The following is a 20,990-nucleotide window of genomic DNA, read 5'->3' on the forward strand; positions in this document are numbered from 1 at the left end:
TTCTTGGTGTGTAAAGTTTCTGCTGAGAAATATGCTAATAGTCTTATGGGAACTCCCTTGTAAGCTGCAAGTTTCTTTTCTCTTGTTGCTTTTAAGATTCAGTCTTTTTCTCTGATTTTTGACAATTTTATTATAATATGTCTTGGAGGAGATCTCTTTAAGTTGAGTTTGTTTGGATACCCATGAGCTTCGTGAACTTGGGTATCCAAATCTTTACACAGATTAGGGAATTTCTCAGCTGTGATTTCTTTCAGTAAGTTTTCTTACCCCTTCTTCCTCCTCTTCCTCTGGGATTCCAGTAATTCACAAGTTGTTTCCTTTGAGAATTTACCATAGATCACACAGGCTTTCCTCACTCTTTTTATTATTATTTTTTTGTTCTCCCCTGACTAGATAATGTCAAAATTCCTGTCTTCTAACTCACAGATTCTTTCTTCTCTTTGATCCATTTGCTGTTGATTCTCTCTTTTGAGATTTTCATTTCATTCATTGTATTATTCAATTCCAGAGTTTCTGTTTGGTACTTTTTAATGATTTCTGTCTCTTTGTTGAATTTCTTACTCTGTTTGTGTACTGTTTTCCTGATTTTGTTGAATTTTCTTTCTGTGTTTTCTTGTACCTCGTTGAGCTTCCTTAAAACAGCTATTTTGAATTCCTTATCCAGTAAATTGTAGATCTTCATGTCTTTGTGATAGGTTTTTGGAAGATTATTGTGATCCTTTGGTGGTGTCATGTTTCCTTGATTTTTCATGTTTCAGGTTTTGTGTTGCTGTCGTCACATTTGCAGTAGCAGTCAACTTCTCCGGTCTTTATTAACTGCCTTCAGGAGAGAATACCTTTTGTCAGCCCTCCTAGGGATTCTGAGGCTTTCTCAGACTTTCTATAGATATGCCTGCTCTGTGCTTCTTGCTCCCTTTTGTGGGAGAATTCTTAAACTTGTGTACCTTCTCTTCATTCTGCAATGCACCAGGATGCATACTGATAGCTTCCCTTTCGTTTTCCCATGGGTGATACTAAAGCTGAAGCTTGTGGCCTCTCCCTGACCTGCAGGTTTGGGTCATGCTCACTAGCTATCTGCCAAAGCTCACTCTCACCACCAACATCAGGAGCACTTACAGGGATCTGGATACAGGGTGGACAGGGGTGTGGGTGAGGCCCATGGAGCCCTAGGGGTGCCCATGGCCAGTTGGAGGGATCTACATGCAGGGCGTCTCCAGCAGTTCGTAGGTAGGCTTCTTGAAGGAATTCATGGTATAGTTAGTAGGATTCATGTCCTTTTAATTACCTCTGAGAGTCCTATCTGCCACTCTTCTAGCCTCTTCCCCACTCAGTCCCCACCCCATGCAGCTCATTATTTAGTACTCTGGATAGGGTGAGAGAGAAATGGGGAGGAAGTTTTGTATAGTAGGGGAAGCCAGGCACTCACTCACTCATATGTTCTCACTTTCCCCAATAGGAAAAATCACAGGCCAAGAAGATCTTTCTTGGCCCTGAACTGTGCCACTTTGGAGGAGGGTTGATATGAATAAAGTCAAACTGTTCCATTTACTGTCTCCAGTGTGTCCAAACTCGTGTTTTTTTGCTGCATTGGTATGCTGGAACTTCTCCACAGGAGACCTGGACTTCCATAAAGGCTCACTTATGTGTGGCTGATTATATAAATATTGTTATTCCACTGCCAAGAGGGACTGCAGCGGTGGTTTGTGGGCCACTGCAGGGTTCACAGCTGGGACAGGTCTCTATACCTCTTACCCGACACATGATTGGGACAGACTCTTCCCGGGCCTCTTAGTGTAATGGTGCTAGATCCCACAGCTCCCACAAAGGCACTTTTGTCCATGGACGGATGCCGGATTGTGGTTGGGAGGGAGCATGAGCGAGGATATCTCATTTAGCCATGTTGCTGACATCACCCTCTGGTGCCAAACCATTTAGAAGAGCCCTTTTCTTTTTATTATTATTTTTTAATTTATTATTTTTTATTTTATTTTTTAAGTTGAAGTAGCTGTCATGTTTTATTTAGTATTTTTTTCTTCTCAGGTCTTTCTTGGAGTATAGTTGCTTTACAGTGTTGTTAGTTTCTTCTGTATAACAAAGTGAATCAGCTGTACATATACATATATCCCCATATCCCCTCCCTCTTGCATCTCCCTCCCACCCTCCTTATCCCACCCCTCTAGGTGGTCACAAAGCACTGACCTGATCTCCCTGTGCTATGCAGCTGCTTCCCACTAACTATTTTACATTTGGTAGTGTATATATGTCAATGCCGCTCTCTAACTTTGTCCCAGCTTACCCTTCCCCCTCCCCGTGTCCTCAAGTCTATTCTCTAGGTCAGCGTCCTTATTCCTTTCCTCCCTCTAGGTTCATCAGAACCTTTTTTTTTTTTTTTAGATTTCATATATGTGTTAGCATATGGTATTTGTTTTTCTCTTTCTGACTTCCTTCACTGTGTGACAGACTCCAGGTCCATCCATCTCACTACAGATAACGCAGTTTCGTTTCTTTTTATGGCTGAGTAATATTCCATTGTATATATGTGCCACATCTTTATCCATTCATCTATCGATGGGCACTTATGTTGCTTCCATGTCCTGGCTATTGTAAATACTGCTGTAACGAAAATTGTGGTATATGACTTTCTGGATTATGGTTTTCTCAGGGTATATGCCCAGTAGTGGGATTGCTGGGTTGTATGGTAGCTCTATGTTTAGTTTTTTTAAGAACCTCCTTAGTGTTCTCCATAGTGGCTGTATCAATTTACATTCCCACCAGCAGTGCAAGAGAGTTCCCTTTTCACTACACCCTCTCCAGCATTTATTGTTTGTAGATTTTTTGATGATGGCCATTCTGACCGGTGTGAGGTGATATCACCTTGTAGTTTTGATTTGCATTTCTCTAATAATTAGTGGTGTTGAGCATCCTTTCATGTGTTTGTTGGCAATCGGTATATCTTCTTTGGAGAAATGTCTATTTAGGTCTTCTGCCCATTTTTGGATTGGGCTGTTTGCTGTTTTCATATTCAGCTGCATGAGCTGCTTTTATATTTTGGAGATTAATCCTTTGTCAGTTGGTTCGTTTGCAAATATTTTCTCCCATTCTGAAAATTGTCTTTTCGTCTTGTTTGTACTTTCCTTTGCTGTGCAAAAGCTTTTAAGTTTCATTAGGTCCCATTTGTTTATTTTTGTTTTTATTTCCAATACTCTAGGAAGTGAGTTAAAAGGGATCTTGCTGTGATTTATGTCACCGAGAGTTCTGCCTGTGTTTTCCTCTAAGAGTTTTATAGTGTCTGGCCTTACATGTAGGTCTTTAATCCATTTGGAGCTTATTTTTGTGTATGGTGTTAGGAAGTGTTTTAATTCATTCTTTCACATGTAGTTGTCCAGTTTTCCCAGCACCATTTATTGAAGAGTCTCTGTTTTCTCCATTGTATATTCTTTCCTCCTTTATCAAAGATAAGGTGACCGTATGTGCGTGGGTTTATCTCTGGGCTTTCTATCCTGTTTCATTGACCTATATTTCTGTTTTTGTGCCAGTACCATACTGTCCTGATTACTGTAGCTTTGTAGTATAGTCTGAAGTCAGGGAGCCTGATTCATCCAACTCCATTTTTCTTTCTCAAGATTGCTTTGGCTATTCAGGATCTTCTGTGTTTCCACACAAATTGTGAAATTTTTTGTTATAGTTCTGTGAAAAATGCCATTGATAGTTTGATAGGGATTGCGTTGAATTTGTAGATTGCTTTGGGCAGTATAGTCATTTTCACAATGTTGATTCTTCCAATCCAAGAACATGGTATATCTCTCCATCTGTTTGTATCGTCTTTAATTTCTTGCATCAGTGTCTTATAGATTTTCTGCATACATGTCTTTTGTCTCCTTAGGTAGGTTTATCCCTACATATTTTATTCTTTTTGTTGCATTGTTAAATGGGATTGTTTCCTTAATTTCTCTTTAAGATTTTTCGTCATTAGTGTATAGGAATGCAAGAGATTTCTGTGCATTAATGTTGTATCCTGCTACTTTAACAAATTCATTGATTAGCTCTAGTAGTTTTCTGGTAGCATCTTTAGGATTCTCTATGTATAGTGTCATGTCATCTGCAAACAGTGACAGTTTTACTTCTTCTTTTCTGATTTGGATTCCTTTTATTTCTTTTTCTTCTCTGCTTGCTGTGGCTAAAACTTCCAAAACTATGTTGAATAATAGTGGTGAGGGTGGACAACCTTGTCTTGTTCCTGATCTTAGAGGAAATGGTTTCAGTTTTTCACCACTGAGAACAATGTTGGCTGTGGATTTGTCATATATGGCCTTTATTATGTTGAGGTAGGTTCCCTCTATGTCCACCTTTCTGGAGAGTTTTTATCATAAATGAGCGTTGAATTTTGTCAAAAGCTTTTTCTGCATCTGTTGAGATTATCATATGGTTTTTATCCTTCAGTTTTTTAATATGGTGTATCACATTGATTGATTTGCATATGTTGAAAAATCCTCGCATTCCTGGGGTAAATCCCACTTGATTCTGGTGTGTGATCCTTTTAACACATTATTGGATTCTGTTTGCTAGTATTTTGTTGCAGATTTTTGCATCTATGTTCATCAGTGACATTGGCCTGTAGTTTTTTTTTGTGACATCTTTGTCTGGTTTTGGTATCGGGGTGATGGTGGCCTCGTAGAATGAGTTTGGGAGTGTCCCTCCCTCTGCTATTTTTTGGAAGAGTTTGAGAAGGATAGGTGTTAGCTCTTCTCCAAATGTTTGATAGAATTCGCCTGTGAAGCCATCTGGTCCTGGGCTTTTGTTTGTTGGAAGATTTTTAATCACAGTTTCAATTTCAGTGCTTGTGATTGGTCTGTTTATATTTTCTATTTCTAACTGTTTCAGTCTTAGAAGGTTGTACTTTTCTAAGAATTTGTCCATTTCTTCCAGGTTGTCCAGTTTATTGGCATATAGTTGGCTTGTATTAATCTCATGATCCTTTGTATTTCTGCAGTGTCAGTTGTTACTTCTCCTTTTTCATTTCTAAATCTGTTGATTTGAGTCTTCTCCCTTTTGTTCTTGATGAGTCTGGCTAATTGTTTATCAATTTTGTTTAACTTCTCAAAGAACCAGCTTTTATTTTTATTGATCTTTACTATTATTTTCTTCATTTCTTTTTCATTTACTTCTGATCTGATCTTTATGATTTCTTTCCTCCTGCTAACTTTGAGGTTTTTTTTTTTCTTATTTCTCTTATTGCTTTAGGTGTAAGGTTAGGTTGTTTAGTTGAGATGTTTCTTGTTTCTTGTGGTAGGATTGTATTGCTATAAACTTCCCTCTTCGAACTGCTGTTTCTTCATCCCATAGGTTTTGGGTCGTCATGTTTTTATTGTCATTTGTTTCTAGGTATTTTTTATTCCCTCTTTGATTTCTTCAGTGATCTCTTGGTTATTTAGTAGCGTATTGTTTAGCCTCCATGTGTTTGCATTTTTTACAGTTTTTTTCCTGTAATTGATATCCTGTCTCATAGTGTTGTAGTCGGAAAGGATACTTGGTACGATTTCATTTTTCTTAAATTTACCAAGGCTTAATTTGTTACACAAGATATGATCTATCCTGGAGAATGCTCCATGAGCACTTGAGAAAGTGTATTCTGTTGTTTTTGGATGGAATGTCCTATTAATATCAATTAAGTCCATCTTGTCTAATGTGTCATTTAAAGCTTGTGTTTCCTTTTTTATTTTCATTTTGGATGATCTGTCCATTGGTGAAAGTGGGGTGTTAAATCCCCTCCCATTATTGTGTTACTTTTGATTTCCCCTTTACGGCTGTTAGCATTTGCCTTATGTATTGAGGTGCTCCTATGTTGGGTGCATAAATATTTACAGTTGTTATGTCTTCTTCTTGGATTGATCCCTTGATCATTGTGTAGTGTTCTTCTTTGTCTCTTGTAATAGTCCTTATTTTAAAGTCTCTTTTGTCTGATATAAGAATTGCTACTCCAGGTTTCTTTTGATTTGCATGCATGGAATATCTTTTTCCATTCTCTTACTTTCAGTCTGAATGTGTCCCTAGATCTGAAGTGTGACTCTCGTAGACAGCACATATACGGGTATTGTTTTTGTATCCATTCTGCCGGTCTATGTCTTTTGATTGGAGCTTTTAATCCATTTACATTTAAGGTCATTATCAATATGTATGTTCCTATTACCATTTTCTTAATTGATTTGGGTTTGTTTTTGTAGGTCTTTTCCTTTTCTTGTGTTTCCTGCCTAGAGAAGTTCCTTTAGCATTTGTTGTAAAGCTGGTTTGGTGGTGGTGAATTCTCTTAACTTTTTCTTGTCTCTAAATATTTTAATTTCTCCTTCAAATCTGAATGAGATTCTTGCCAGGTAGAGTAATCTTGGTTGGAGGTTTTTCCCTTTCATCACTTTAAATATGTCCTGCCACTCCCTTCTGGTTTGCAGAGTTTCTGCTGAAAGATCAGCTGCTAACCTTATGGGGATTCCCTTGTATGTTATTTGTTTCTTTTCCCTTGCTGCTTTTAATATTTTTTCTTTGTATTTAATTTTTGATAGTTTGATTAATTTGTGTCTTGGTGTGTTTTTTCTTGGATTTATCCTGTATGGGGCTCTCTGCACTTCCTGGACTTGACTATTTCCTTGTTAGGGAAGTTTTCAACTATAATCTCTTCAAATATTTTCTCACACCCTTTCTTTTTCTCTTCTTCTGGGACCCCTATAATTCGAATGTTGGTGTGTTTAATTTTCTCCCAGATGTCTCTGAGACTGTCCTCATTTCTTTTCATTCTTTTTTCTTTATTCTGCTCTGTGCTAGTTATTTCCACTATTTTATCTTCTGGGTCACTCTGTTCTTTTGCCTCAGTTATTCTGCTATTGATTCCTTCTAGAGAATTTTTAGTTTTGTTTATTGTGTTGTTCATCATTTTTTCTTTTTAGTTCTTCTAGGTCCTTGTTAAATGTTTCTTGTATTTTCTCCATTCTATTTCCAAGATTTTGGATTATCTCTACTATCATTACTCTGAATTCTTTTTCTGGTAGGCTGCCTATTTACTCTTCATTTGTTTAGTCTGGTGGGTTTTTACTTTACTCCTTCATCTGCTGCATATTTCTCTGTCTTCTCAATTTGTTTAACTTACTGTGTTTGTGTTCTCCTTTTCACAGGTTGCAGTTTTGTAGTTCATGTTGTTTTTTGGTGTCTGCCCCCAATGGGTGAGGTTGGTTCAGTGGATTGTGTAGGCTTCCTGGTGTAGGGGACTGGTGCCTGTGTTCTGGTGGATGAGTCTTGATCTTGTCTCTCTGGTGGGCAGGGCCGCATCCAGTGGTGTGTTTTAGGGTGTCTGTCAATTTAGTATGATTATAGGCAGCCTCTCTGCTAATCAGTGGGGTTGTGTTCCTTTCTTATTAGTTGTTTGGCATGGGGCATCCAACTGCTGGCTGTTGGGTGAAGCTGCTCTTAGCACTGAAACGGATATCTCTGGGAGAGCTCTTGCCAATTGATATTACTCAGGCCCAGAGGTCTCTGGTGGTCCAGTGTCCTGAACTTGGCTATCCCATCTCAGAGGATCAGGCCTGACGCCAGGCTGGAGCACCAAGACCCTGTCGGCCACATGGCTCAAAAGAAAAGGGAGAAGAAAAGAAAGAAAAAAAATTTTTAAAAATAAGAAAAAATTTAAAAATTATTAACATAAAGAAAATAATAATTCAGAAAATAAAGAAGAGAGCAGCCAAACCAATAAACAAATCCACCAATGATAACAAGCTCTAAAAACTAAACTAAGATAAACATAAATATCAGAAACAAATCAGTCTCACACAGCAAACCCCAAGTCTACAGTTGCTCCTAAAGTCTACCACCTCAATTTTGGGACATTTCATTGTCTATTCAGGTATTCAGCCAATGCACGGTACATCAAGTGGATTGTGGGGATTTAATCCGCTGCTCCTGAGGCTGCATGGAGAAATTTCCCTTTCTCTTCTTTGTTCGCACAGTCCTGGGGTTCAAATTTGTTTTGGCCCCACCTCTGCATGTAGGTCACCCTCAGGTATCTCTTCCCTGCCCAGCCAGGAGGCGGTTAAAGGAGCAGCTGATTAGGGGCTGTGGCTCACTCAGGCCACAGGGAGGGACGGGTACAGTGGTCATAATTGGAATGCGGGGCGAGCCTGCGGCGACAGAGGCCAGCATGACATTGCAACAGCCTGAGGCGTGCCATGTGTTCTCCTGGGGAAGTTGTCCCTAGATCATGGGACCCTGGCAGTGGCGGGCTGCACAGGCTCCCGGTGGAGGGGTGTGGATAGTGACCTGTGCTTGGACACAGGATTGTTGGTGGCAGCAGCAGCAGCCTTAGTGCTTCATGGCTGTCTCTGGGGTCCAAGCTGATCACCACGGCTTGTGCCCATCTCTGGAGCTCATTGAGGCAGTGCTCTGAATCCCCTCTCTACACGTACCCCAAAACAATGGTCTCTTTCCTCTTAGGCAGTTCCAGACTTTTTCTCAGACTCCCTCCCAGCTAGCTGTGGCACACTAGCCTCCTTCAGGCTGTGTTCACGCAGCCAACCCCAGTCCTCTCCCTGGGGCCTGACCTCGGAAACTCAAGCCTCAGCTCCCGGCCCCACCCCCCCACCCTGGCTGGTGAGCAAACAAGCCTCTCAGGTTGGTAAGTGCTGGTTGGCACTGATCCTGTGTGCGGGAATCTCTCCGCTTTTCCCTCTCCACCCCTGTTGCTGAGCTCTCTTCCGTGGCTCCGAAGCTTCCCCCACCCCCCATTCTCCCTCCACCATCTCCACGAGTGAAGAGGCTTCTTAGCGTGTGGAAACTTTTCCTCCTTCACAGCTCCATCCCAGAAATGCTGGTCCTGTCCCTATTCTTTTGTCTCTGTTTTTTCTTTTTCCTTTTGCTGTACCCAGGTACATGGCGAGTTTCTTGCCTTTCTGGAAGTCTGAGGTCTTCTGTCAGTGTTCAGTAGGTGTTCTGTAGGAGTTGTTCCACATGTAGATGTATTTCTGATGTATTTGTGGGGAGGAAGGTGATCTCCATGTCTTACTCCTCCACCATCTTGAAGGTCCCCGCCGAGTCCTTTTCTGAAGATACCAAATTATGACCATATTCTGACTAAATGTTTACCAGATTTATTACATTATTCCCTTTTTGGGAAATGAATGTTGTCTAGATTCATAACATTTTCCCCCGTTTTAGTAAGTTACCTGTAGAATATCTAAATCATTATTTAATAATTAATTTGTTCTACCAGTTACCACTTTTTTGCTATGGAAAGTAGTATAAAATATCTTTTTAAAATTTGAACTGGTCCACAAAGCAGCAGTGCTGCTAATTCTGAAAATATTTTCCATCTACATAAATTTTCCACCTTTTTTTTTTAGTATCTGAACCGGCTATTTCCTGCACAGAATATAGTGTGCAGAGCACATTAAGAAAGGAGGCGTTAGTAAAGCCCACTAATTAGGCTGCTTCTGATGAGCTGCTCTTAGATGCACTTGAAATACAGGCAGGGCAAAAATCAGTATTAACTTGTTCCAAATAAATCATGGTACTCTAGCCCGGTGGAATTGGCACCATACTGGCCATAATCAAGCAGATTTTAGGACTCAGTACTTTTTTTTAGAGTCCTCTTTCCACTAAGAGTAACTTTGTTTACTGACTGAATTCCCATTATAGGGAACTCTTTCATGTTCATCTCTGTAGGTACATACCCACCCTTTTAAAATATGATTATTTGTAGCTTTAAATAACCTCATAGTTTGTCTTTCCTCCAGTGGTGAGAGAGAATGGCTGCTGAGTCAGAGTACTGGGCATTTCTGGGAGGTGAATGGGGAAATAGTTTACAGTTTTGCTTCAGGCTTGTCAGAACTGGATATGCTGATTAGGCACATTCACTTTGATATCCCCACTATCTTCTTAAGGCATAATAGAGTCCATTGTAACTTGAGCAATTTATTCTCTTTTGAAATACATCCTATGCTTGGAATACATTTTGCTTTCGATTGTCTGACTTTGGGGCTGAATTTAGAGTAATTCAGCTCTGGGTTTGAATTCCATGTGCATAATCTAGGTTCAGTCATTAACCTCTTTTAACCTCATTGTAGAATGAGGCTGGTGCTCACCACACCAAGAATTGTCATGAAGATAAATGTTGTAATCTATGTAAAGCATGTAGCATAGTGCCAGACCCTTGGTAAGCCCTTAATAAATAGTTGCTACTGCCATTGCTACTAGATGGATTTTTTATTTTGTTTTAAACTTGTATCCAATAATTTGGTCATTTTTGAACATGATGATGGTATGTTAAAATGCCTTGAGGATGTTTTGCTTTCTCTTCTGATTTTAATGTATCAAGTGCTTTTCTCTACCTTCAGAAATTAGTTTTATTTTTATGGTCTGTGCCTCAAGTGTGTGCCGAATACTGCAGTAGTGTTTATGTTTTCTTCAGACCATTTGTGAGTCTTAGATACAGATTTAAATGGGGCAGATTTACTTGATGTCTTAAGTAATTTGTAACTTAACATTTCAGATTCTATTTTATTCATGATCTATATATCACAACAGATATTACTGCTACCTAAATGATAACCTAACTCTATAGAGACTGTTTGATGTGACAGGACAAGCGCAGATTGGAGCCAGTCTGGAGCCAGAATGTGGGCCAACTGGTGTCCTCATATTGTGAATGATATATCCAGGGCTTCCTAGAATTACTGTGAGGGTTGGATGACACAGTGTATACAATGTACCCTGCACAGTGCCTGGTATATGATAGGCCCCCTCCCCACATCTGTTAATGGGAAGGTAGTTACTATGACACAGATAGCCTGATGTTGTTATAGCTTCTTTCCTTCTTGAATAATATCACTTTACTAAGTATCTGTTATTGGTAATTTTGTTCTATTTTAAGTGTTTGACTTCATAATAATGGATTTATTTATTTATAAAGTAAATCATTGGATTTGTTCCCACCAGTGATACCAAGAAGAAGAAGGCAATGAGGAAAAAGAACGACAGTGAAGTGGAAGACGTGGGACCCACAAGTCATGACAGAAAGAAGACCAAGTGGGAAACCTCAGAGCCTTTGGATACAGGCCTGTCTTTAGCTGAGGATGAAGAGCTGGTGTTACATCTGCTCAAAAGTCAAAGCTAAATAGTACTTGCTCTTGTCTTCTCCTTGAAACCTCTAGTCATGATTATGTGGGCAAGAAGTTGAAAAAACAGTTGGCTTTGGGGCACGTAGGTAACATGAGTCCCATGCCCAAAGGACCCATTCTTCAGACAGGAACTATCATACCTCTAAGCCCCTTTCACAGGCCATGCTTGCACCATCCCAGAGCAAACTCACAGTGATGGTGGATTATAAAATTTCCTGATCCCATTTTCCAGCCTGTGCTCTGTTAGATTTTATCCATGGGTTCCTACATCTTATCACTGGAAATGCTTCCTTTGTTTTACTGGCAAGTTCTAGAGACCTTGTTTCATTGTTGGAAATTCCTGTTTTGCTTACCATACAGAAGTTTCTCTGTAATATTAAACAAAATTGCTCAGAGAAAGAGTATGATGAGTATGATGGACCAACCCTGAGAAAAAATTAATATTTTTTAATTGCCATGATCAATAATAAACATATTTCCTATAAAATAAAATATTAATGTTTTCATTGTATCCAGAAATATGAGAACATTCTCAAGGGAAGTTTGTTAAGGTTAAAATGTTTGGCCAATTCCTGAAATAGTGAATCTTTCATATTCTTAAATTAGCCTTCCTAAAGATATCATTTAACTTACACTTGCAGACTTGGTAGCCATTTATAAATAGAAATCCTGACTCTGAAGACTTTGTGATCTAAAACCAGATCTGTTAGTGAGCACCTAGTATGCTGTAGGTCTTCTACAAGTGCCTTTTGCAGCAGGTACCACAGATCCCTGCCCAGAGCCAGCTCCTGATAATGAGTAGAATAACACAGAGCCTCTTTTGGTTATAAGTAACTGGCAAATTCTTCACAGGGAAAGAAATCTGTGCCTTGGCATGACACCACTGATTTGATCATGATTTGTCATCTTCTCCTTATTCTCTCCCTTTCCTACTTTCCACTCCATGCACAAACAAAAATAATTTTTGCTTACTGGTACAAATGATTCATGAATCCAAGGAAGGGAATATCCATAATTGCTTCCATCTCAGCCTAAGTCCATATTTGTCTCTGAAAAGTTTCTCCTACTTTCTTGCTTGGTATCCTCATGAGCAACACCAACATCTTTTAGTCCTCAAAATGAGAAACTTGACAACTCCTCAGCTTCTCCCTTTCCCCACCCTTCACTTTGATGGTTTTATTGATTCTTCTTCATAATGACTCTCTTATCTCCATTGTTTCTTCTCTGTCTTTACAGCTTCTGCTTTCAGGCAGAGTTACATTCTCATCATGACCTGCTCAGATTTCTGCAGTGATCTCCTAACTGGTCATTGTGCTTCCTGTGCTTCCTCACATTTTTCTAGGCCAATCTTCCGTGTTGTCAGAATTCTCTTCATAGCATTGATCTGGCATGTTTCTTACTTCTGTTGCAGTGCTTATTATGTAATGTTGAAGACATTTGTTTATAAGCCTGTTGCCCCTGTTGTAAGACAAGTTTCTTGAGAGCATAAGGAATGTGTTTATCCCTCCTGTGTATCCCCAGAGCCAGACACAGCACCTGCCCTATAATAGGTTCAATAAAGGCTTTTTGAGTTAATGAATGGACAGTAAAACACCAAGACAGTTTTTGAAAGTGTGTGGTAGTGCATTGCTCTATTACCTCTGGTGGGAAGGATATAAAATGGTGGAAATGAGAACTGGATGAAATGGCTACAATGGGCAAGAATGACTATAATGGAGAAAACAGATGAGAAAGGAATTTGGGGTATAACAACCTGAGATGATTTTGAAATTAAGGTTGCTGGTACAGGATCTCTTGAATATTTTCAAAGGGCAAAAAGATGCAAGAGTATATAAACTAAAGGTTTGGCCTTCCCTGGTGGTGCAGTGGTTAAGAATCTGCCTGCCAATGCAGGCGACATGGGTTTGAGCCTTGGTCCAGGAAGATGCCCCATGCCGTGGAGCAACTAAGCCCAGGCGCCACAACTGCTGAAGCCCATGCACCTAGAGCCCATGCTCCGCGACAAGAGAGAGGCCACCGCGACAAGAAGCCTGTGCACTGCAACGAAGAGTAGCCCCTGCACACAGCAATGAAGACCCAACACAGCCAAAAATAATTAATTAATTTTAAAAAAACAAAACTAAAGGTTTACCACTGAATTCACTCTGTGCAGTTTTAGATTTTGTTTTTTCTAATCCAAATAAGGAATTTTTACTTATTTTTTACTCTATATATGTAAGCATTGAATAAATATACTGCAAGGCCTTTGGTTCATGAACTAGTTTGAGCTGTATTCTGTCCCTAGACCTGAATGGATCCTGACTAATACATACATTGTAAGGAACTTTAGTTTGCTGAAATTTGAAAACTGGTTAAAACATCAGAATAGTGCTGTTTGAAAACTCAGGTAACAAATATATATTTCGGTAGACTAAATTGTTACTGTTTTAGCTGTGGTGTAGTTGGGGGCGCATGACCTAAATCTGACTGGCCAAGCTATTTCCTAGACTCAGAGATTGGCCCAGACGTGGGTATAATACTCAGGTAAGGACGGAAAGACTCCTTCCTTGAGAGTAAAGTACAGAATATGAAAGAAAGATTCCTTACCCATGGGGAATTCCTAAAAAGGGAGGATGTCGATCTGGGGCCTTTGGCAGCAATTTTTTCTGGTCAAATGGAGGCTGCTTCTGAGAGGTTGGAGAGAATAAGACCAACACCGTGAGGTGAGCAGAGTGGAGAGATGGAGAGAGAGCCCTGATGGCATCATTTGAACCCTTTGGCTTCAACTGTATCTGCTCCTTGTACTTCCTAATTATGGGTCAGTAAGTTTCTTTTTTGCATAAACTACTTTGAATTGTATTTTGTTCCTGGAATGAATGGATCCTGACTTAATATATACGTTGTGGGGGATTTTAGTTTGCTGATTTGAAAATGAATTAGAACATGGGAATAGTGCCGATAGAAAGCTTGGGCATTGTTGTTCAGCAGACAGCAGCTCCATCCCCTCCCTCCCTTGGAGAAGCATGGGTTTCCCACTCTGCTCATGTTGGGCTTGAGCCTGTGACTGACTTTAGCCCGTGAAGTGTGGTGGAAGTGACTGTGTGCCTGTTATAAGCAGAGGCTTTAAGGTGCTCTGATGCTTCCATCAGCCCTCTTACACTCTTGTCTTCTACCTTGAGACCAGCGTGGACTAGAGAGGATTCTGCTTCAGGCTGGGCACAAGGTGAGAAGACATGTGAAACAGACCTACAGCCTCCTCCAAGTCCTGTGGAGCAAGAAATCCACTGAGACTTGGGGTTCTTCACAGGAAAAGGTGAGAGAAGCACTTAACCAATGAGCAAAAGCATTCATTCATTCATTCATTCAATAAATGTTAATACAGCAACTACTGTATGCCAGGCCCTGTACTTAAGAGAAATAGAGCAGTCCCCTCCCCTGCTGTCATGTAGTAAAGGGAAAAAGAGAAGAAAATTCATAATTTCAGTGCATTATGAAAAGAGCAGGCAGGAAAAGGAAGACTGCTCTTTGAATGAGAAAGCTGTTGCTGGAGTACAGGAAGGATGGAGGATATGGGTAGTTTCTTGGCCTGCGACCCAAAGACCAATTCTTGCTTGATGCTTAACTGAGGCAGAGAGGCCATTCATCAGACTCACGTAAAACGATCCCTAAGATGTGTAAGTCTGAGCAGATACACTCAGCAGCAGAGTGCTTTGGAGGACTGCCCTTAAGCTTAACATGGCATTTTAGATTTGTTGGGGGTTATAAAAAATGGGTAAGTTTAATTAAATGTAGTTAATTTTGTTATCCAACATTTGAAATATCCTGAACATGAAGGTTGTCTCCGTGACTGTCAGAGTCCACCAGAGGATGCAGATGTTCCTGGGAAGTGTGGGGAAGAAGGTGGAGCTGGAGGTGGTGGTACAGGTAAAGGGGAAAGAGCCTGCAACCTAGTTTTGAAAAGCCTGTTTCATATTTTTTAAGACCATTTTTAACTAGACATGTAATCATAGTGTGATTTTCTTCCACGGCCCCTGCTGATCAGACAGGCCAGAGCAGACAGGTTTTATACCATATTACCCAGCGCCTGCTGAATCAGGAATTGGCAGCTAACCCAAAGGCTAGCCATTAGCCTGTGAGAGGCCAGTGCAAAAAGCTCTGCACAAACAGGGACAAATTGGGCAGATAATGTTCTTATTCTCTGAAACTGAAATTTAGGTAGTCAGCAACATAAGGTTATGAGACAGACCAAGAGCACATCACGGGCATAAGTGAGCTCAGATTAGAAGTCAGGCAAAGCTACAAGGGAACTAGAACTCTGGCAAAAAGATAAAGAGTAAGGGATGAGGGATCTAGTTGGGGTGAGGGATAAAGAGTAAGGGGTGAGGGATCTAGTTGGTCATGGAAAGTGAAGCATGCGTGGAGAGTATTGCACTTGGTCCAGAGCTGCAAAGACCTGCAGACTCCCCTTGCTGGGTCTCCAAGGTCCACGCTGACCCTCTGGGCCTCGTCTCCGTAAGCCTCATATTCTCCTGGGTCCTATTCCTAGATTTCTGTTCAAGTCTCTCTCCTTCACTGCCTGGGATGTAAGACCCTATTGTCTGAGATAGTCTGAGTGAGTCCTTGGGTTTTTTGTACCCAAAAGAGCTTCAGTAAAACTCAGAATACTCTAATGTCTGCTGCTTAGATTTAACGTGTATAGGAATCACTAGGGAATCATTTAAAAGTGCTAATCCTGAATTGGTAGGTCTGGGGTGGGGCCTGAGATTCTGAATTTCTTATAAGCTCCCAGGTGATGGTATGCTGCTGGCCCTTGGCCACATTTGAGTAGCAAGGCACTAATGGAATTCAGAGAGTTATTAAAATCATTATTTACAGATAGGGATCCTGTCAGAGTTCCAGCAGGAAACAGATGGCACACACAAATTAGGATAATTCCAAGGGGATTTAATAAAAGGATTAGTTACATAAGCCAGAGCAGGGTGTAAGGAAACCACAAAAGGTTAGTCTACCAGAGACTAGTAATAGAAGTGTTAACCACTCCTCTCCTTGAAGGGATGAGGGGAGAGAAGGGAAGGAGAGACAGCTAATATTTGACCTTCAGTTGATATATGCAGGCAGCCTGAGGTGACCACAGGGAATGAGGCAAGAGAATAAACACTGTGACCTCACTCTCCGGCCAGTGGTCCCCACTGGCCCCAACCAAAGCCAGAAAGCAAGTTGCCCATAGATGTAATTGTACAGTCTCCCAGGACACAGCAAGGTGGAGAAGTGTAAGGGGCCAACAGGAGAAACTGGCCGAGACGTAGGGTGTATGTAGGTGAAATCTTTTTGTGGGGAAGAGGAGAAGCCCTCAGACTTTGTGCCTTCAACACTACTGTGTACCAGGCGTTGTTCTAAGTATAGACACATAGCAAGGATGGGCAAGAAGCAAACCAGCATATAAAACACTAAGTGTAAGAGTAAGGAGATAGAGCAAGTGAGCAACAGAGCAGAGGCTATTTTGATGAAGGCCAGCAAGAACCTCTGATGGACAGGAATCTGAAGGAACAGGACCTACTTCCCAAGTACATGTGAATGAAGAAAAGTGTCCAACCATACAGACTGGCCTCACTAGAAAATTCATTCTTGTAGTGGGCCTTCAGTGCTGTTTTCCTAGCTTTGCCCTCTCTCCTACACTCCAAGACAACTATTTCACACATTTCCCTCTCAAATCTCCAAAACCTCTTGCCCTTCTTCACTCCTGGCTGATGATCTTACTTTTGATTTTACTGAGAAATCAAAAGAATCCTTCCCTGGGACTTCCCTGGTGGTCCAGTGGTAAAGAATCCGCCTTACAGTGCAGGGGATGCAGGTTCGATCCCTGGTCAGGGAACTAAGATCCCACATGCCGCGGGGCAACTAAGCCTGTGTGCCACAACTACTGAGCTTGTGTGCCTCAACTAGAGAGCCCATGTGCTGCAAACTACAGAGCCCACGTGCTCTGGAACCTGTGTGCCACAATGAAGAGCCCACGCACTACAACGAAAGATCCCGCATGCCTCAGCGAAGATCCCATGTGCCGCAACTAAGACCTGATGCAGCTGAAAATAAATAAAATAAATAAATAATAAATCTTAAAAAAAAAAAAAGAATCCTTCCCCAAACTCCCACACCACATCCACCCTTGCACCTATGCCCACACTTCCTGCCTTCCCTATTGCCTAAGGCCAAACCCCCTGCATGCGTGATCCCATGTCCTCTGGCCCTTTGAAGGATACTGCTTCTGCAGTTGTCCCCTCTCTCTACAGTATTAGCAGTTTTCCCTCCCTACTGGGTTATTCCCATCAGTGAACAAGCATGCTGTAATGTCTCCCATCTTAAAACAAAACCTTGACATTCCCGTGCCTTTCCAGGCACAACTCCATTTCATCCTTTCCTTGTGTAGGTTGAGTCCTCAGAAGAGCTGTCTCTATTACCACCTGTCTGTACTTTCTCCCTTGCCAGTCTTTCTTAAACACTTTATCGAGGTATAATTGATATGAATAAACTGCACTTGTTTAAAGTATACAATTTGCTAACTCCTGTTCTTGTTGATTACTTCTTTTCAGTCTCTTTTTCTGGGTGTTCCTCATGTTCTTTACTTCTAACTATTAGAGACCTTCTGACCTCAACCCTTGGATTTCTGTATCTACATTCACTCCGAGTGATCTCATTCAGTCTCCTAATATAACATACCATCTCTAGACTGATAACTCTGAAATTTATCTCTAGCCCAACTTCTCTGCATTCCAGACTCATGTCCAACTATACTCAACATCCTATCTGGATGTCTAGTAAACATCTCAAACTTAATATTACCCAAGATGAACTCTTAATTTTCCCCCAAATCTTTCTCTCCTGTTTTGCTTCCATTTCAGTAAATATCATATCTATTTTTTCTGTTTCTCAGGCCAAAATCCTTGAAGACCTGTTTGACTTATCTCTCTCAAATCCTAGATCCAACCCATTAGCAAATCCAGTCAGCTTTTCTTTTGACATACATCCAAAAGCTAACTTCTTATCACTATTCCCATTGTAATTTCCACTCTATTACAACACATCATTCCCAGGAATATTGCAATAAGCTCTTAACTGGTCTCCTTGTTTCTGCCCTTTCCCTCATCCAAAAGCCAAAATGATTCTTTTAAATTATAATCTGAAGGTCCTTCGAAGGACATCAAGATGAAGGAGTAGGAGGGTGTTGAGCTACCTCCCCCAATAAACACATCCAAAAAAAAAAAAAAAAATCTACATGTGGAACAATCCTCACTGAAAACAAACTAGAGACTGGTAGAAACTCATACAACCAAGGCTGTAAAGAAAGATTCACACAGAGTTGAGCAGGAAGGGAAGAGAAGTGATCAAGTCAGGGGCTGTGCCCCTAGGAGGGGGCACAGAAGGGGGGGGGATTGCATGGGCTCAGAGATTCTACCTGTGGAGTGAGTAGTTTGAACCACATATCAGGTGCCCCAGCCCTGGGGTCCCACATTAAGAAGACAAGTCCCCTTACCTTAGCTGGTTTGAAAACCAGTGGGACTAACAGGAGGGCTGTAAGAAACCAAGACCCCACTTGTACAGAGTGTACAAATGCTTGCTTATGCCCAAAATAAGGTGAAGGAAGCAGAGTGAAACTGCAGGGCTCTGGCTGGCTTCCCCCAATCCCAGTGTGTGCCCTGGCCCATGCTGAGCATCCACTGTAGCACCTTTAGCTCTGTGCAGCTCCTGACATGGGCAAAGACTGCCGTTGCTGAGGAGAGTGCACAGTCGAGGGGGGATGGAGCCTGCTTGAACCTGGCATGACAGCCAAACAGGATGAGGGTGGCCATTACTGGGGTTCATGGAGGCAGCAGATCAGAAGTGGCCTGGAGCTCTGACTGTTGTGCTGGGACGATCCTGGTATGTGCAGTGGCCTGAACTGGGTACCTGCTGGGGCTCATCTTGCTCCAGTGATGCTCCTCCTGGGGTGAAGTTGCTGATGCTGGGAAGAGGGGAGAGCACACACTAAGAGGGGAAGGCATCAGCTTGACCTGATCCTGAGGGCTTCCACTCCAGCACCTCAGGACCTGACCCTGCCCTTGTTAGGGTGGTGACAACCACTGAGCATAGGAGAAGCCCTGGCTCACACCTGGCTCTGGCTCTAGCCACTCCAACTCCAGCCCCACCTCCCACCAAGGTGATATAGCACATCCTGGGGGAAAATGTGACCCGTGCTCACTTCAGATCCACCTCTCCCATCAAAGCCACTGGGCACACATAGACTACACAGGGACCCTCCCACACAAGGACACTGCTTCAAACCAGGATAGGTAGCTGCTTCACCTAATCTCATGGAGACAGAGAAAGTTAAGCAAAATGAGAAAACAGAGAAATTTATTCTAAATGAAAGAACAAGAAAAAAAAAAAAAGCCCTGAGGAAAACAACTGATGAAACAGAGATAAATAATTTACCAGATAAAGAGTTCAAAACAATAATAAGAAGAATGCTAACTGAACTAGGGAAAAGAGTAGATGAACACAGTGAGAATTCTAACAGGAAATTAGAAAATATAAAAAAGAACCAGTCAGAGCTGAAGAATACAATAGCTGAAATGAAAAACATACTAGAGGGAATTAACGGCAGACTAGGTCATACAGAAGAATGCATGAGATCTGGAAAACAGAAAATGGGAATCAATCAGAACAGCAAAGAGAAAAACAAAATAACAGTTTAAGGGACTTCTAAAACAGTATCAAATGTACTAACATTTCCATTGTAAGTGCAGCAAGAGAAAAAAGTCACATAGAAGACTGTCAGCTGATTTTTTCTGCAGAAACTTTGCAGGTCAGAAGGGCAGGGCATGATATATTTAAAGTGCTGAAAGGGAAAAACCTACAAACTAGGATACTAGCAAGATTATTATGCAGAATTGAAGGAGAGATGAATAACTTCTCAGACAAGTAAAAACAAAAAGGTTCATCAATACTAAACCAATCCCAAAAGAAATGATAAGAGGTCTTCTCTAAAATGGAAAAGAAAAGGGTACAACAAGAAGTAAGAATTTATGGAAAAGGAAAAATCCTACTAGTAAGGGCACATGTATAATAAAGGCTGTGGATCAACCATTAAATAATCCAGTGTGAAGACAAAAAGAAAAAATTTGTAAAATCAACTATAACTACAATAAAGAATTAAGGGGCAAACATGAAGGTGAAAAACATGACATCAAAAACACAAAACATGGAGGGATTAAACATGTAGATCATTTAGAATGTGTTTGAACTTAAATGAATATCAGTTTAAAACAAGTAGGTATAGTTACAGGTCAACATAGATGAAGCCAATGGTAACCACAATCAAAAACCTACAGTAGTTAAACAAAGATTGTCATACTGAGTGAAGTAAGTCAGACAGAAGAGAAATGTCATATGATATTGCCTATATGCAGAATCTTTTAAAAAAAAGAAATGATACAAATGAACTTATTCACAAAACAGAAACAGACTCACAGACTTAGAGAATGAACTTATGGTTACCGGGGGGAAGGGAGGGGGAGGGATAATTAGGGAGTTCGTATTGACAAAAAAAATTGTAAAACACTATATTGTACACCCGTAATTTATATAACATTGTACATCAACTATGCATCAATAAAAAAGAAAGTTGATAAAAAAAAAACTTGACAGAAAGGAACTAGCATACAACTAAAGAAAATCATCAAACCGCAAGAGACGAAACCAAAAGAAGAAGGAAAGAACAGAAAAGAAACATCAAAACAACCAGAAAACAAGTGACAAAAATGACAATAAGTACATACCTATCAATAATCATGTTAAGTGCCAATAAACTAAATGCTACTGATT

At 40.8% G+C, this 20,990-nt stretch overlaps 1 protein-coding gene across 2 annotated transcripts in view; it reads left to right on the forward strand.

Annotated features, from left to right (window-relative positions):
* The window catches only part of DDX10 (DEAD-box helicase 10), a 296,493-nt gene extending 282,880 nt beyond the window's left edge, over window positions 1-13,613 (forward strand). Inside the window, exons 18-19 of one of the 2 annotated variants that reach the window (XM_060304012.2) lie at window positions 10,972-11,152; window positions 12,390-13,613. In XM_060304012.2, coding sequence (XP_060159995.1) covers window positions 10,972-11,149 — 178 coding nt within the window. In that variant the 3' untranslated portion in view covers window positions 11,150-11,152; window positions 12,390-13,613. Of the gene's footprint in view, window positions 1-10,971 lie in introns of both variants that reach the window. The other variant, XM_030836487.3, reaches the window with a different exon arrangement.
* The last annotated feature ends 7,377 nt before the right edge of the window (window positions 13,614-20,990 follow it).

Source organism: Globicephala melas, chromosome 8 (assembly GCF_963455315.2).
Source record: "Globicephala melas chromosome 8, mGloMel1.2, whole genome shotgun sequence".
NCBI lineage: Eukaryota > Metazoa > Chordata > Mammalia > Artiodactyla > Delphinidae > Globicephala > Globicephala melas.